Genomic DNA, 18,741 nt, shown 5'->3' with positions numbered 1-18,741 from the left:
GGCAGAGGCCGATACAGTTTGGCACCAGCAGCATCGCGGGAGTTGCCAGTCACCCTTGAGGTCAACGTTGGACTGCCTTAGGGACTACAGCTCCAGATTCTTCCTCAGGGTTTACTCCCGAAGCCTTCCTCAAGTGCAGGTATAGACACAAGGCAGCGGAGGTTTGCGATCAGAGTTTGCTGTCTCCATGGCTGACAACCCCCATCTGCCCGAAACCAGGAGGAAGAACGAACGCATGACCACCCTCCATGGTGTACACTTGCAGTTCTCAAAAGACCAGGCAGGACACATATTTCACCAGCACTTATTATTAAAAAAAAAATCAATATAACATTTTCTCTCTTAAGCAAGAAGTATAAATACTTTGAATGTACATCTGTATTTTGAGATGACTGGTTACAATATGTTGATAAAGTCTGCAATATACACACAAAAAATCATAACTTAACATTCCTCACACATACAAAGCACGAGGGCAGAGGTCATCAGCACTTTACTGCAAGGTCTCTCTCATAGGAGTTGTAGTCAACTCTTCCAAAGAGCACAGAAAGAGCCATGAGGGGAGACAGAGGATCATTTGTTCCAACTGAAATAAAAGGTGTACTAGTCCAAAAAAAACACTTATAGACACTGTGCAAGTTATGAGCTACAAAGTACAAGCAAGACAGGAAGGCTTGGGTTGTACAGAGGGACTTCAGTTCAGTATTTCTTCAGCTACCAATACAGATTTTAAACATTCGATCTTTTCCCCCTTTTGCAAATTGCAAATGGTGTCAGTGTCACCGTGAGTTGGTCTGCAACTTCAGATTCCTCGGTAATCACGTGTAAAGCCCTCCCATGCCACTGAGCATGTCTACGGGAAGCACTGTCGCAGGAAAGCAGCATCCATCATCAGGGACCCCCCACCACCCAGGCCAGGCTCTCTTCTCACTGTTGCCATCAGGAAGGAGGTACAGGAGCCTCAGGACCCACATCACCAGGTTCAGAAACAGTTATTACCCCTCAACCATCAGGCTCCTCAATCAGAGGGGATAACTTCACTTGCCCCAGCATTGACATTTTCCCACAATCTATGGATTCCCTTTCAAAGACTCTTCATCTCATGTCCTTGATGTTTACTGCTTATTTTCTTCTTTGTCATCTTATTAAATTACTATTTTGCTTTGTTTCTTTGTATTCGCTGTGAAAGCTTGCAAGCAACAGAATCTCAGGGTTGGATATAGAGACATACATACGAGGGGTGATTGATAAGTTTGTGGCCTAAAGTAGACGGAGATGAGTTATTAACTTCAAACTTTCTGCATGATCACTCAAAGAGTTGAACTGCACGTGCATGTAACAAGAGCTGTGTAACTCATCTCCTTCTACCTTAGGCCACGAACTTATCCATCACCCCTGCTGTGGACACTTTCTGGAGGTCCAAGACGCCAAATTCTACAAAGAAGGGATCCGTATGTTCCACGACCTCTGGACTAAGTGTGTACATGTTAGGAGGGCACTATGTTGAAAAGTAAATGTGCTAGGTTTTCTAAAATTGACTCCTTCTACCTTAGGCCACAAACTTATCAATCACCCCTCGTATACTTTGGTAATAAATTCACTTTCAACTTTGAACTGGTCTAGCATGTGTTCAGGGCTGGCTACAGATCTCCCCCGATTAATTTGATCAGACATGGTCTCTGTGTAAGAGCAGACTGTCGGCGGTGAGGAGAACACTCGCTTGCTGGCTGTGCACTAACTGTAGTTGGCACACTGCACTGTGGGGTCTGGTACGATACCACCTGCACGCTGCCCTCTGCTGCATCCGGTACTAACTCGGACACGATGGAAGCTGGAGGGCAGAAGACAGGCAAACAGCACGGGAGGAACTACAGCTGACTGTGGAGCAGGAAGGCACAGCCCAAAGCTGTGTGACTGCCTTCTTTCTGAGCTGGGAGCTGATCCAATGGTTGTTCCTCTTTGGCTAGCACGGTGACACTTGCGGGCTGCCCCCAGCACAATATTCGGACTGAAACAAGCCCTTCAGCCCATCGAGTTTGTGCCAATCATCAACACCAATCCTACCCCGGTCCCATGTTATTCGTGCTCCCTCATTTCCATCAACTCCCCCCGCCCCAGATTCCACTCCTCACCCACACTAGAGGCAATTTACAGCGGACAAATAAAGTGGCAGAACATCTACAGAACCTATGTATCATAGAACACAGAACATACTGCACAGTACGGGCCCTTCGGCCCACAATGTTATGCTGACCTTTTAAACCTACTCTAAAATCATTCTAACCTTTCTTTTTCCTATCATCCATGTGCCTATCCGAGAGTCTCTTAAATGTCCCAAATGTATCTGCCTCCACCACCGTCACCAGGCCTGGCAGGGTGTTCCACACACCCATCACTGTGTAAAAAAAACCTGCCTCTGATATCCCTCCAATCATCTTAAAATTATGCCCCCCGTATTAGCCATTTCTGCCACGGGAGAAGGTGCTGGCTGTTGACTCACTCTATTTTTTAATTATTCAGAGATACATTACAGTAACAGACCCTTCTGGTCCAACAAGCCCACACTGTCAATTACACCCATGTTCCCGATTACCTACTAACCTGTAAGCCTGTGGAACGTGGGAGGAAAGCAGAGCACGCGGAGGAAACCCACACGCTCACGGAGAGAACGTACAACCTTTTTGCAGAGAGCGGCAGGATCGAAAGTTGCTGTAACAGCATTACATTGACCGCCACATTACCATACCACTGCCATATGCTTCTTTTGCACCTCTGTCAAGTCAAGACACCTTTCATGTATCCAGACGCAAGAACTGTTTAAATTCCAGCCACATCTGGTTGTAAAGTTGTATGTGGAACGGACGGATGATTGGATAATTTCCCCTGCCAGTCAATCCCTACAATACTAATGGAAGTGCAACAGCTTCACATTATCTGAAAACAACACCACCCTTCCTGCTGGGATTATCCTGCTTTTACTGAGAGGGGTTGCTGCAGTTTCTGTTAAACACAAGAAATTCTGCAGAAGGGTCTCAGCCCAAAACATCGACTGTACTTTTTTCCATTGACGCTGCCTGGCCTGCTGAGTTCCTCCAGCATTTTGTGTGCGTTCCTCTGGGTTTCCAGCATCTCCAGATTTCAGACAATAGACAATAGGTGCAGGAATAGGCCATTCGGCCCATCGAGCCAGCACCGCCATTCACTTCGTTCATGGCTGCTCATCCACAATCAGTATCCAGCTCCTGCCTTATCCCCATAACCTTTGATTCTGCTGTCTTTAAGAGCTCTATCCATCTCTTGTTTGAGACTCTGCAGATGCTAAAGATCGAGAGCAACACACACAATATGCTGGAGGAACTCAGCATGCCTGGCACCACCTAGGGAAATGAATAAACAGTCAACATTTCAGGTCAAGACCCATCATTAGGACTGGAAATCGATTTCTCCTAATAATTAATTTCTCCCTCCTCTTCCTTCTTCTTCAATTCCCCACTCTGGCCTCTCACCTCTTCTCCTCAGCAATCTATCACGGACCCTCCTTCCTCCCTTTCTCCCACTCTCCCAGCATCTACTCTTCTGTCCTATCAGACTCCTCCTTCTTCAGCCCATTACCCTTTCCACCTACCACCTCCCAGCTTCTTACTTTGTCCTCCCCACCCACCTGGCTTCACCTATCGTCTTCCAGGTAGTTCTCCTTCCCTTCCCGCACCTTCTTATTCCAGCTTGACAAAAGCTCTTGGCCCGAAACGTTGACTGTTTATTACTCTCCACAGCTGCTGCCTGATGTGCCGAGTTACTCCAGCACGGCATGGGCATTGCCAGTTACTCCAGCACGGCATGGGCATTGCCAGTTACTCCAGCACTGCATGGGCATTGCCAGTTACTCCAGCACGGCATGGGCATTGCCAGTTTCTGTCCTGGGATCGAGGCCCAAGAGTTGAGTTGGAAGTCTGGAAGCCAAGGCCCACTGAACAGAGTCAAGTCTATGAACCCAGCACCCCCCGATTAAATCCTAGCCTAGTAACAGGATCATTTACAGTGACCAAGGAGGAAACCAGAGCACTGGGAGGAAACCCAACCGGTCATGGGGAGAAGGTACAGATTTCTTACAGGCAGTGGCAGGAATTGAACACTGGAAACTGTTGTGCTAACCATTATGCTGCCGTGCCGTCTCTGTTGTTGTCTTGTTGTCTGCGTTCATTGAGGGCTACGTTGGTGCCGGATTGTGTGGTGATTCTTGCGGGCTTGTCCCCAGCACGTTGTTGGGTGTTGGATGTTAACGTAAAGAGACACATTTCACCGTATGTTTCAATGCACACGCGATAAACAAACTTGAATCTTTGTAAATTGACCGCAGGCCTCAGCTCAAGCCCATCTCATTGGCTGACAGACAGATACTATTAGCATTATGCCTTTTGCGTTAATACCCTACAGATGTGCCGATCTGCATCGAGGAGGAGTACAGGAGCCTGAACACACTAACACTTCAGGAACAGCTTCTTCCCCTCCACCATCAGATTTCTGACTGGACAAGGACCCCACCATACACTTCACCATCTCTTTTCCTCTCTTTCTGTGCTACTCATTTAACTTAATTTTCATGTATATACACTTCTTACTGTAATCCACAGTTTTATTATGCACTGCTGCCGCAAAACAAATTTCACCACATATGCCAGTGATATTAAAACTGATGCTGGGCCTTAATACCTCACAACTTTCCACAAACCTCAAAGCAATTTGCTGAGGCGTTCCCGGCAACCACACCACAGCAAGGCTTCCTGCATCTGTGTGTGATCACCCTCCAGCTGATCAGATCAGGGCGGGGGGACGCATCAGGAATATCTGGCAAGTCTGCGCACTCCCTCCCTGGGGCTCTTCGTGAGGGACGCGGTGTCAGGAGCCCCGGGATATTATTAATTTAGAGAGACAGCACAGAACAATAGTTCCATCCCAACGTGTCGCGTCGCCCAGCAACCCACCTGTTCAACCCTAACCTAAGCACAGGACAATTTACAGCAACTAATTAACCTACTAACCGGTATGTCTTTGGAGTGTGGGAGGAAACCAGAGCACCCGGAGGAAATGAACATGGTTCACAGGGAGGATGTACAAACTCCTTACGGACGGCACGGGAATTGAAATCATAAGCCCAGAGCTGTAATAGCATCGCGCTAACTGCTAAACTACCATGGTGCCCCCACCTCATTCCAAAATTCATGTGGTTCCCCTCGTCACCCAACTAGATTCCTTTTGGATGGGCACTGTCAGGCTGAAGACCTCCCACAGCGACACTGACAGCTAAACGGGACGCTGAGAGACCCCGCAACCATCCATTTCCATCAAATCAATAGAATATATATTTCTGTTACAAATACAGTCACGTCTTTCCGAAGACATCCACAGTTACGTAACACGTTACTGCTGTACGTGTGTTCCCATGGTTACAGCTTCCCACGATGCAACACCTCAGACAGGAGTTATATACACAAAGTAAATATGCTTACTTAGCGGGGGGAGGCGCAAAACACAACTGCTCACAAAATCCGAGGCAAGGGTCCAGGCTGACATCTCAAGGGGCTTCGACAACGCCTCGAACTTAAAAGAGGAGACTGACAAGTTTCTACAAACACACAATCCACACTACTGAACATCCAATATCCTACATGCAACCAGGAAGAAGGGAGGTATTGACCCCAACGCACCATCTCCAGCACAGAAGCCGCCGGCCTCCTCTAACACTCCGAGGAACTGCCCTTCAAGTGACTCATTTGCAAGGCCTTCACGTGGAATTCGTAGATCTTCAGGGCGGGGCCCAGCTTGATCGACAGTCCTGTTAGAACGTCGCTCCGCTTCATGAGGAGCAGGGACTTGCCGTCGATTTCCTGCAGGTTTGTGGGAAGAAGAGATCGCGTACAAATCAGTGCTAGCCGGAACAGGAATGCTGAGTGATTGTATTGTGAAGGGGGAATTGTTGTGCTTCAATGTCTTCACCACTGTGGCCTTGAGCGTGTGAGACTGAGACCGTGAGAGTGCACTACAACCATCAGAACATGAAACTCAGGTGAACAGACAGAGGGATGCGTGACGAGTGGTGATTGGTTCTGGTTGGGTGGATTATTTATTTAGCGATAGAGCTAATAGGCCCTTCGAGCTACCCCACCCCAGAAACCCCTGACAAATCTGACTTGACAGTAACTAATTAACCTACCCAGTGAGGCTTTGGACCGAGAGGGGAAACCCACATATTCCACAAAGAGGGCATAGAACAGCGCTGGAACTTAACTCTGGATTCCAGAGCACCCAGTTAACAGTGTCTCGCTAACTACTACCGTAACGTGGCACCCGAGCTTGTGTTAATGGATTGGTCCAGTTTCTGCAGTATTTTACATCAGTGGAGAGGGTACAAAGATATGAGCGGTCTGGGGGTGCAGACCGCGAGGCCTCACTGGCGGACCGGTTTGTGAACACTGCTGTGGTTCGAGTTGGAAGTACGCCGTGGTGAGAGGACTCGTGCATACCTAGGTAAGTATTTTTACGCTTCCTATTCTGTCCAAATAAACGAAGTGTCGTTACTGTCAGTGTAAAACTGGAACCCGTGACTTTCTGCCATACCGAGCCAATCCACAAACCTTCCAATGCAACAGGCCCTTCGACTCAACTTGTCCGACATTCCCATCTAAGCTAGTTTCACCCATATCCCTCGACACTAGGGGTTCCTACTCTGGGTTCTAAGGACCCCTTGTTTAATGGTATTAAAAAAAAGTTGGGATCCCCTGCTGCTTAAACCTTTCCTATCCACGTACCTGTCCAAATACCTTTTAAATGTCACTAACGTACCTGCCTTAACCACTTCCTCTGGCAGCTCATTTGATATGGATTCACCTTCTGAGTGAAAAAGTTGCTGTAATGTTCTACATTCTGTGTTCTAAGTTTTATATCAGAGTCACAGAGCACTACTGCACAGAAACAGGCCCTTCAGCCCATTTAGTCCATGCTGAACTATTATTCTGTCTAAACCCATATACTCGCACACGGGCTGCAGCCCCTAAACTCCATGTAACTATCAAAACTTCTGTTAGATGTTGAATTCGAAGCCGTATCCACCACTTCCACTGGCAGCTCATTCCACACACTCACCACCCTGAGTGCAGTTCCCACTCATGTTCCCCTTAAACATCTCACTTTTCACCCTTAACCCATGACCTCTCGTTCTAGTCTCACCCATCCTCAACAGGAAAAACCTACTTGCATTGACCGTGTCTATACCAATCGAATCTCCTCTCGTTCTCCCACGCTCCACGGAATAAAGTTCCAACCAACCTTTGAGAAAAGAGCATGGCTTCCGGTCAAGATGGCGCCTGTGTACAACATTCCTTTGGGTAACTTTTTCTGGCTGGGTCATGAAACCATCATTTCCCACTTCTTTTACCTCCTTTACGTCTGTTTCTCATCTTGAACGTGATCCGGAACTGTTGGAGCCTGTGTTTTGCAATTTGGAGATGGCTTGGGTGCTTTAGCAAGCTGCAGTCTCCCAGACGGTTCTGGACGGCAGAGGCAGCATGAGCAAACTTCGCGGCGAGATGGTTTCAGGACGACGCACGAACCGACGTTTGACCCCCATTTCACCGATTAAAGTGACAAGGGAGATTGAAACCTCAAGCCAATTGTAGAAGCTTGGAGATCTTTTGGGTGTTCAAGTGCACTGCAGTCTCACCGAGGATTCCGGGAGGGAGAGGCAGTGTGTGCGAACGTCGTGGCGAGAAGGCAGCGAGCCAATGCTTGGCTCCAGTTCGCTGATTATACTTTCCATTGATTGCCGAGCGATGAGATTGAAGCATCGAAGCGAGTGCGGAGGGCGAGAGCTGGCTGGTTAAGTCTTGGGAAGTTGCTCTACACCAGAGAGGGGAGAGCCTGCCGCTGAACCCGGAGAGTGTTACCCAGGTTTTTTCAGTGTTTTGGATGTGGACTTGGACTATAGACTCTATTTTTCAGTCTTACAGTTTTTATATTGTGTTTTTCACCCAATCTTCTCATTTATTTTGTGCAGGAAGGAGGATTGGGGGGGGGGAGGGGTTCATGTGCCTGTTTCATTTTTTTTATGTGGGCGGGGGGACGGACTTTGGGTTCGATGTGTCTGATCTGTTTCATTGCTTTTTTTTGTGAGGGAGGAGGGATCTGGAGGTTGATATGTCCCGTTTTTGTTCATTTTTTTTGCGGGGAGGTGGGATTTGGGGGTTGATGATGGTGCTGCCTTTCTTTTCTTGCTTGGTCTCACAGCAGAGAATTGAAGAATTTCAAGTTGTATACTTTGATAATAAATGAACCTTTGAACCTTTCCCTATAACTCAGGTCCTCAAGTCCTGGTAACATCCTTGTAAATTTTCTCTGCATCGTTCCTGTAGGCAGGTGACAAAACTGCACACAATAGACCTCACCGTCTTGTGTTTCAATTTCATAACATCCCAACTCCTACACTCAATACACTGATTAATGGAAGCCAATGTGGCAGAATGGCCATATCTACCTCTGACGCCACCTTCAATGAATTACGGACTTGTAATGCCAGATCCCTCTGTTCTAAGACACTCCTCAGTGCCCTACTGTTCACTGTATAGGATCTACCCTAGATGGTCCTACTGAAGTGCAATTGCAATACCTTGCACTAGTCTGCATTAAATTCCATTTGCCATTTTTCGGTCTGTTTTTCCAGCAGCTCCAAGCTCTGATACTTCTCATTGCTGACCACTACGCCCTCAATGTGGCTCATTCCTCCCAATCTCCTCAGCTCCGGAATAATTACGGATGTGTAATAAAAGCTGGCATTGTTAGACATATCTGCACAGCTTTGAATGAATAAAGAGAACCAGTGCCGCCGACACACGGGGAGACTGGGTACGTGACCTGTGGAAGCCTTAACAACTGACCAGCTTTAACGGAAAGTCACCCACGCGGCCCTGATCTACAGTGAAGTTCGGATAAAACTCAGACCTGCCCTCTGACGCTGGTCTGCTGCCTGACACGCTGAGCTCCTCCAGCGTGTTTTAGACAATAACACACAGGAGCAGAATTAGCCCATTTGGTCAATCAAGTCCTCTCCACCGTTCCATTATGGCTGATTTATTATCCCTTTCAACCCCATTCTCCTGCCTTGTCCTTGTAACCTGTGACACCCTGACTAATCAAGAACCTATCAACCTCCACTAAAAATATTTCCAATCATTTGGCCTGCAAAGCCGTCTATGCCAATGAATTCCACAGATTCACCATCCTCTGGTTAAAGAAATTGTTTCTCATCTCTGTTCTAAATGGATGTCCCTCTATTCTGAGGCTGTGCCCTCTGGTCCTAGACTCTCCCATCATAGGAAACATCCTTTCCACATCCACTATCAAGGCCTTTCACCATTCAATAGGTTTCAATGAGATGTCCCTCATTCTTCTGAACTCCAGTAAGTAAGGCCCAGAGCCATCAAATGCTCATATGTTAACCCTTCCATTCCTGGGATCATTCTCATAAACTTCCCCTGGACTCTCTCCAATGTGTGCACATCCTTTCTTAGATAAGGAACCCAAAACTGCTCACAATATTCCGACTGCAATCTCACCAATACCTCATAGAGCCTCATAAAGCCTCAACATTATAATCTTACTTTTATATTTTAGTCCTCTTGAAATGAAAGCTAACGTTGTATTTGCATTCCTTACCACCAATTAACCCTGGAAGTTAACCTTTAGGGAATCCTACACGAGGAATCCCAAGACCCTTTGCACTTCTGGGTTTTCAGTTTTCTCCTGTATTAGAAAATAGCCTATGCTTTTATTCCTTCTTCCAAAGTTCATGAACATACATCTCTCCATACTGTATTCCATCTGCCACTTCCACTTGAGGAACCCATGCTATTGCCGATTTTACCTTGTGTCCCCAAGTACCCCAAAAACTCATCTTCAATAGTAGACTCCAACATCTTCCCAACCACTGAAGTCAGGCTAACTGGCCCAACATCCCTTCTTCCGTCTTTCTTTTTGTGTGTGTTGCTCTAGATTTCCCAGAATCCTGGATGTTCTTCCCATCTGAACTTCAGTTCATTTCTTTTGCAAAGCTGTTACGTAGGGGTGGAATAACTTTTCCAGAGAATATGGTGAGTTTATCAGGTTTACAGGAATCAAGCTCCTGCTAGGTTTAAAGGGAGCGGGAGACGGGGTCCCGGAGGGTTTAGAGGGAGCGGGAGACGGGGTCCCGGAGTGTTTAGAGGGAGCGGGAGACGGGGTCCCGGTGGGTTTAGAGGGAGCGGGAGACGGGGTCCCGGTGGGTTTAGAGGGAGCGGGAGACGGGGTCCCGGGGGGTTTAGAGGGAGCGGGAGACGGGGTCCTGGTGGGTTTTAAACGGATTTTGGAAATTGGATCCCCATGGTTTAAAGGGAGCAGGGAATGGGGTCCCGGTGGGTTTAAAGGGAGCAGGGATTGGGGTCCCGGTGGGTTTAAAGGGAGCGGGAAATTGTGTCCTAGTGAATATAAAGGAAGCACAGGAACCAGCTTCCTGTCGAATTCCAAACCACTTCGGAACTGGAATAATGGGATTAGCAGATGGAGATGGGGTTTGCTGAAAACTAAAATGATGTGGAGGGGCCATCTTGTGGAAAGAAGAGAGGACACTTCACTCTACAGTAGGAGGAAGAGCAGCTGAGGTTCTGAAGGCACCAACCACCTCCACGGACCCACCTGTTCCTGAAATGCTCCAGCCTGGTCTTCGAAGCCAGCTTTCTTGAAGTAGTTGAAAACGTCTAGGATTGTCCACTCCACCGGATCTAGCCGAGTGTTTTCCGTTGGACTAGGGAGACAGACGCAATTCAAACAATCAGCGTGGATCTCTTAACTGTTAAACCACCCGTAAAAAGTGAATCGGAACATGACGATGAATGAGAGAGAGGTGAACTCCAAGGCGAGGCCTCTAACTACCATCATGGACGTTTTCAAAAGGCGATTTACAGGAAGGTAACAAAGAAAGATCAGCCTTTTGCTCAAGAGCTTCAGTTAGGTGTGTCCCCCTCCCCAGTGGAAGTCTCTATGCAGGGGAGCTTCCCCTGTACACTGAGGACCTGGGGTGGAAGGTGTTGCATTGGACAGTCCCATATAACAGATAGCTGAGCAGGTTCACTGACTCCGCGTCCAGCTGTCCATTCCGCGGGCGGGAAGAGTCGGTCTGCCACGCGTACACGGAATGCGAGGGCCTTTCAGTTTCTCAAAGGCTGCTGCTGGGGTTCTGGCTGCACTTTAGTCCCGCGCTCATCTACGGGCACCCAGTTCAGAAGGGGGTGGGGCGTGAAAAGGATCTCCTGGTGGGCTTGTTCCTGGGGCTGGCCAAGATGGCCGTCCACGGGTCTAGGCGGCAGAAGGTGAGCGGAGGTCCCACTGCGGTATAGACTGTTTTATAGATGGTAGTAACCGTATTGTAACTACCATCTTGTAAATATTGATTATCTTGTGTCTATGTGTTGTAAATAATCTTTTATAGTTTTGATACATAAAGAAAAAGGACATACCGGCTGAAGGAAAGTGACACTGGGACAATCTTTCAGCCATCGGTATGCACACATTAGCAAAGACCATAAAACCGAGGTATGGAAGCTACGCAGCGACAGATAGGTAGTCAAAACTGCGCTACACATCACAAGAAGCATCATATGATAGGGGAACCTAGGACCAGAGGGTACAGACTCAGAAAAGAAGGACATTCACTCAGATCAGAGACGAAGAATTTCTTTAGCAAGAGGGTGGTGAATCTGTGGAATTTGCTCCCATGGGCAGCTGTGGAGGCCAAGTCACTGGATGTATTTAAAGTGGAGTTTGATCGGTTCTTGTTTAGCAAGGGCATCAAAGGTTATGGGGAGAAGGCAGGAGAATGGAGTGAGATGGATAATAAATCGGCCATGGTGGAATGGCAGAGCAGACTCGACGGGCCGAGTGGCCTGATTCTACTCTCATGCCTTCTGCACAAGGTGACGATAGCGGTGTACTAAGTTATACAGTCAGAGGAATGCAGAGACAAGCCCTTTGACCAAAAATGATGGATTGCAGAACAAATTCAATGGACGATTGGCCTAATAACGTACCTGTGTCTTACGTACATTGAAGCACACATACAGTGAAATGCATTCTTTGTGTCAAGAACCAACACAGCCCGGGGATGTGCTGGGGGCAGCCCACAAGTGTCACCATGTTTCCGGCACCAACACAGCATGCCCTCAACTTACCGACACTAACCTGTTCAGCTTCGGAGGTCAAGTGTCAGCCTACAGCATTAAACTTGAACTTAAACAGAGAGCATGGATTTTTGACAATCATCCGAGTGCTATTTTTCAGAAGGAAATGGCGTCTCTATTTGGGAAGAACCGTGGTGCAGGGTTATGGGCTGGGACTCTGGGCTGGACAATACACAGGTGTGGGAGACCTCCTTCCTCCCTTGAAAGGCCATGGTGTTCAATGCCTTAGGGAATTTCCTCACCCATTTACAAAAGAACATAAGAAATAGGAGCAGGAGTCGGCCATCTGGCATGACAAGCCTGCTCCGCCATTCCATAAAATCATGGCTGATCTGACCATGGACTCATCTCCACCTACCTGGCTTTCTCCCATTAATTCCCCTACTATGCAAAAATCTGTCCAACCTTATCTTAAATATATTTACTGAGGTAGCCTCCACTGCTTCATTGGGCAGAGAATTCCACAGATTCACCAGGCTGGGAAAAGCAGTTCCTCCTCATTTCCATCCTAAATCTACTCCCCCAAATCTTGAGTCTAAGTCCCCTAGTTCCAGTCTCGCCTACCATCAGAAACATCTTTGCTGCTTCTATCTTATCTATCCTTTCGTAATTTTATGTGTTTCTATAAGATCTCCTCTCATTCTTCTGAATTCCAGTGAGTACAGTCCCAGGTGACTCAATATCTCCTCATAGTCTAACCCTCTCATCTCTGGAATCAACCTGGTGAACCTCCTCTGCACTGCCTCCAATATATCCTTCTTCAAGTAAGGAGACCAGGACTGCATACAGTACTCTAGGTGTGGCCTCACCAGTACCCTGTATAGTTGCAGCATAACCTCCCTGCTCTTAAATTCAATCCCTCTAGCAATGAAGGCCAACATTTCATTTGCCTTCCTGATAGCCTGCTGCACCTGCAAACCAACTTTTGAGATTCATGCACATGAACTCCCAAGTCCCTCTGCACAGCAGCGTGCTGCAATTTTTTACTATTTAAATAATAGTAAAAAAACATGGCCAAGTGGTTAAGGCACTCGACTAGCGACCTGAAGGTCGTGAGTTCAAGCCCCAGCCAAGGCAGCGTGTTGTGTCCTTGAGTAAGGCACTTAATCACACATTGCTCTGCGACGACACTGGTGCCAAGCTGTATGGGTCCTAATGCCCTTCCCTTGGACAACATTGGTGTCGTGGAGAGGGGAGACTTGCAGCATGGGCAAATGCTGGTCTTCCATACAACCTTGCCCAGGCCTGCGCCCTGGAGAGTGAAGACTTTCCAGGTGCAGATCCATGGTCTTGCAAGACTAACAGATGCCTTTATCTTTAAATAATAACCTGCTCTTTCACTTTTCTTTCCAAAGTGGATGACCTCGCATTTACCAACATTGTACTCCATCTGCAAGACCCCTGCCAACTCACTTAACCCATCTATATCTCTCTGCATCTTCTGCACAATTTGATTTTCCACTCAATTTAGTATCATCAGCAAACTTAGATACACTACACTTGGCCCTCTCTTCCAGATCATTAATGTATATCGTGAACAGTTGCAAGCCCAGCACCAACCCCTGTGGCACACCACTCACCACTGATCGTCAACCAGGGTAACATCCATGTATCCCAACTCTCTGCTTTCTATTGGTTAACCAATCCTCTAGTCATGCTAATACATTATCCCTTACCCTTATACTTTTCTTGTGGGTAAGTCTTTTATGAACGCCTTCTGGAAAGCCAAGTAAATAATGTCCATCTGTTCCCCTCTATCCACTGTGCTCATTATATCCTCAAAGAACTCCAGTAAGTCTGTCAAATAGGACCTGCCTTTGCTGAATCCATGCTGCATCTGCCTGATGGATCCATTTCTTTCCAGATGCTTCACTATTTCTTCTTTAATGATAGCTTCAAGCATTTTCCCAACTACAGATGTTAAACTGACTGGCCTATAGTTACCTGCCTTTTGCCTACACCCTCTTTTGAACAGTGGTGTGACATTCACCGTCTTCCAATCCACTGGGACCTGCCCAGAGTCCGGAGAATTTTGGTAAATTATCACCAAAGCCTCGACTATAACGTCTGCCATTTCTTTCAGCACCCTGGGATGCATTCCATCAGGACCAGGGGACTTATCTATCTTCAGGCCCACAAGTTTGCTCAGCACTACCTCTTCAGTAATAGCTATTGTATCGAGCTCCTTACTTCCTATTGCATCTATAACATCTCTCTTTGGCATGTTAGATACGTCCTCCACTGTGAAGACTGACACTTCCGTATTTGAGACTCTTAGATACAGTAGAGCTTTATTTGTCACATGTACACCAAATCACAGAGAAATGAGTTGCTTTTGTCAACGACCAACACAGCCCAAGGATGAGCTGGGGGGCAGCACACAAGCGTCACTATGCTTCTGGCATCAAAATAGCACGCCCACAACACACTAGCCCTCCGTCTTTGGACTGTGGGAGGAAACCGGAACACCTGGAGGAAACCCACACAGTCATGGGGAGAACGTACAAACGCCTTACAGACGGCGGCGTGAATTGAACCCGATCACCGACCACTGCTGCTGCGAAACGATGCGCTAACTGCTCAGGTACTGCGCCACCCACTCTACGTCATCACCCGCATCCTCAAAGTATTTTCCTCAGTGAGTGCTAGGTGGACACCGGACAGCAGAGGTCGGGAGCGATTAGACAAGAGCTCCCGTGCAAGAAGGGAAAATAGACACGCACCTCTCAGTGCCCAAGGAGCTGGTCTCAAAGGTCTTCATCTCGACGGGAGACGCTGACGGTGTCGGGAGGCATGAGGCACCTCGGACTTCCAGAACTGGGAGAAGGGAAGAGGTACAAGCAATCAAAGGACAGAACAGTGCAATCACAAAGAAGGCATGACAGCGGCTGCATTTCGTTAGGAGTTTCAGGATATTTGGTGTGTCAGCAAAGACACTCGCAAATTTCTACAGATGTATCACAGAGAGCTTTCTAACTGGCTGCATCACTGCCTGGTTTGGAGTGAGCCATTGCACAGGATCGAAATGAGCTGCAGAACGTTGTAAACTGGGTTGGCCCCACCATGGGCACTGGCCTCCCCAGTATCCAGGACATCTTCAAGGCACAATGCCTCAGAAAGGTGGCATCCATCATTACAGACCCCCATCACCCAGAACATGCCCTCTTCACATTGCTACCAAGGAGGAGATACAGAAGCCTGAAGGCACATACTCAATGTTTCAGAAACAGCTTCTTCCCCACTGCCATCCGACTTCTGAATGGACATTGAACCCATGAACACTACCTATTCTTTTTACACTAGTCATTCAACTTTTCACTATAATTCAGTTTCCTTATTATGTATTTCACTGGACTGCTGCCACAAAGACAAGTTTTACAACCTATGCTGGTGATATTGAACCTGATTCAGAAACATGCATACACACACACACACACACACACACACACACACACACACACACACGTGCGTACACACGGACACCAGAGGTGGTGGTGGGAAATTGACAAAGGACACAGTACTCACAGTGTCTTTAAAGAACAACACAACACCAGTGTCACTGTCTGGAAACCTTCTTGTGGCTCTTACACATTAACGTGAAGACACTACATTAACACACACAGTCCCGTGCAAGTCTCAGACACGTACAGTATATAGCTAGGCTGCCTGAGACTTTCGCATTGTACTGTGTTTCTCAACATGAATCGGAGAGTGAGCTTGTGAATATGGCAGGAGCAAGGGATGAAGGTGGAGCACCACAGGAAGGGTGTGGGACAGGTGGCAAAGGAGGAGTGCCAAGGGTGGGGTGGGGTGAGTGCAGACACACCCAGCCCTGAGATGCCAGGCAAGATCATTTGATTCCAAACAATTGGTTTATTGATCATTAGGGACCGTCTCTCTGGTGCTTCCCACTCCCTCCCCTCTCCCTTCCCTTTTCCCTAACCATGACTCCCCTCTCCCTGCCCTCTTCCCACTCTCAGTTGTTACGAGAATACACATAAAATTAAGATGTTTGCTGGCCTGGGCTAGCATCAGTGGCATCAGCAGTTGGTCTGCCACCTGCCCTCAGGGGAAGGAGAGATAAGGAACAATGGAGCAGCGTCAGGAGATGTGTAATGAAGGGATGTGGGAGAAAGAGCTGTCTGGAGCGGCTCCCCCCTTTGAACCCTGAACTGTTTGAAGTGATGGACAGGCGATACCCCAGCAGGGGGATAAAAAGGGACAGGTTCGCTAAGACAGGGCACACGCCACCCGAGGTAACGAGACCCTGGAAGCGGTGCGCCTCTCACGAGTGGGTGAGAAGTGCCAGACAACGACAAGGGTGGAAAGGTACGATCAGCGGGAACCCGGTGTGTGTCCGCCCTTGCCTGGGTGCCGGGTTCACTGCAGAGGATCGACCGCATCTGGAGGAGGGGTCACAGTCGGTGACCTCAGGTGACATCACCAAGGACCCGCCCAAAAGCTGTTTGTGAGCCATCTCGCTGGTCTGTGAGCCATCTCGCTGGTCTGTGAGTGAAGCAGTGTTCTGAATGATCAGTTGTTCCTATTCTATCTCTCTCTTCCCCCCACGTTGTGCCTCGCCATGGCAACGATTACTGCGAACTGAACTGGACTGAACTTTGAGTCATTTTGAAATTTGGTCATTTACCCCCTAGACAACGATAGAGCTTGATTGATGCTGTTATCTTAATTCTGTGCACATGTGTGGTTATCATTGTTGAATTGTTGCATTTATTATCCTTTCGATTACTGTGTTGCTTGTTTCTTTAATAAAACTTTCTTAGTTCTAGTACTCCAGACTCCAACTGAGTGCTCCATTTCTGCTGGTTTGGCAACCCAGTTACGGGGTACGTAACATAAGTGGGGTTCTCGTCCGCGATTTTGAACGCTAAATTTGGGACGGAGTAAATTGATTGGGTTAAAATTCCCGAAAGAAAGAAAAGACAAACAGCAGAAATGGAGGTTGAGGAATTTATAAAGGCGCCGACCTTGGAGGCATTAGAGGATGCCAGGAAATCGGAATTGATAGCTGTGGCCAAACGGGTGAATCTTGCTAAGGTGAAGTCGACAATGAGGAGAGAGGAGATACACAGAGCTATTGTAGAGCACTATGTACCTAAAGGTGTGTTTCCCCAAGGTGAGCTGGGGGTGGTGTCTATTGAAAAACCTGCTGGAGACGCGGTACAGGTACAGCTTGAAAAACTGAGACTCGAGCACGAGTTCCGGGTACGGCAGTTAGAACACGAAGAGAAGCAGTTAGAAAGGCAGGAGAGAGAGTTAGAAAGGCGGGAGAAAGAGAGAGAGTTAGAAAGGCGGGAGAAAGAGAGAGAGTTAGAAAGGCGGGAGAAAGAGAGAGAGTTAGAAAGGCGGGAGAAAGAGAAAGAGGTAGAAAGGCAAGAGAGAGAAAGACAGTTGGAGAGAGAGGAGAAACAGAGGGAAAGGGAATTTGAGCTGGAGAAGTTAAAGATAAGGGCCGAGCAGGGGCTCGTGCCGAACCAAGGTGGAGGGTTCCGGGCGACCCAGGAGGTAAGGCTGGTTCCCCCTTTTGACGATACCGACGTGGATCGGTACTTTCTCCACTTCGAAAAGGTGGCTATAAGTCAGGAATGGCCGAGGGATAAGTGGGCTGTGTTACTTCAGAGTGTACTGAAAGGGAAAGCCCAACAGGCTTACTCCGCTTTATCAGCGGAAGATGCCCAGAAGTATGAGGTGGTGAAGGAGGCCATCCTCAGGATTTATGAGTTGGTCCCGGAGGCATACCGGCAGAGGTTCCAGAATGCGAGGAAGCGGTGGGACCGCACGTATTTGGAGTTTGCTCGCGAGATGCAAACATATTGTGAGCGTTGGTGCGCCTCGAAGGGGGTAGAGGGGGATTATGACAGACTGCTGCAGCTGATTCTGATTGAGCAGTTTAAAGGTTGTGTCCCTGAGGGTATGAGACCCTACCTCGATGAGAAAGAGGCAGCCACGTTAGCCGCAACTGCTAAGTTAGTGGATGAGTATGCGTTGACGCATAAAATGAAGGTTGCCCCGAGTAAAGGCTACCAGAAGGGTAGTCAGGACGGCGGGGAGAGTCCGCCGGAAAAGTCAGAAAGTAAGCCGGGGACTAGTGAAAAGGATAAGGTAGACCGGGAGCAGTCTGGTCGGAAGTCTCCTGGGGTCGTCTGTTTTAATTGTGGGAAAGTCGGACACTTTGCGTCCAGGTGCTTTGCCCCAAGGAAGGAGACGGGGAAAGGAAAAGCGGAAATTTTGAATGGCTGTATTGAGCTGTTAAGCGAACCGCTAGGGAAGGACAGGTCTGAAAAAGTCCAGGAAGGGCGCGAGAGGTTTATCTCGGCCGGATTGGTGTCAGTGAAGGAGAGGTTAAAACCAGTTCCAGTGCGGATCTGGAGAGACACGGGAGCGTGTCAGTCACTAATACTGAAGAGTGTATTAGAGTTTAGCTCAGAGACCCAGACTGGGGAGGTAGAGGTCAAAGGTG

At 48.0% G+C, this 18,741-nt stretch overlaps 1 protein-coding gene across 2 annotated transcripts in view; it reads right to left on the bottom strand.

Moving 5' to 3' along the window:
* Window positions 1–299: 299 nt before the first annotated feature.
* samd13 (sterile alpha motif domain containing 13) overlaps window positions 300–18,741 on the bottom strand; it is a 79,552-nt gene continuing 61,110 nt past the window's right edge. For both annotated transcript variants that reach the window (XM_063064779.1, XM_063064780.1), the window contains 3 exons: window positions 14,984–15,077; window positions 10,720–10,828; window positions 300–5,885 (listed from right to left, as the gene is read on the bottom strand). In XM_063064779.1, coding sequence (XP_062920849.1) covers window positions 5,736–5,885; window positions 10,720–10,828; window positions 14,984–15,077 — 353 coding nt within the window. In that variant the 3' untranslated portion in view covers window positions 300–5,735. The remainder of the gene's footprint in view (window positions 5,886–10,719; window positions 10,829–14,983; window positions 15,078–18,741) is intronic.

Source organism: Mobula hypostoma, chromosome 12, assembly GCF_963921235.1.
Source record: "Mobula hypostoma chromosome 12, sMobHyp1.1, whole genome shotgun sequence".
NCBI classification, from domain to species: Eukaryota; Metazoa; Chordata; class Chondrichthyes; order Myliobatiformes; family Myliobatidae; genus Mobula; species Mobula hypostoma.
This window is presented reverse-complemented; position numbering and strand designations above follow the sequence as displayed.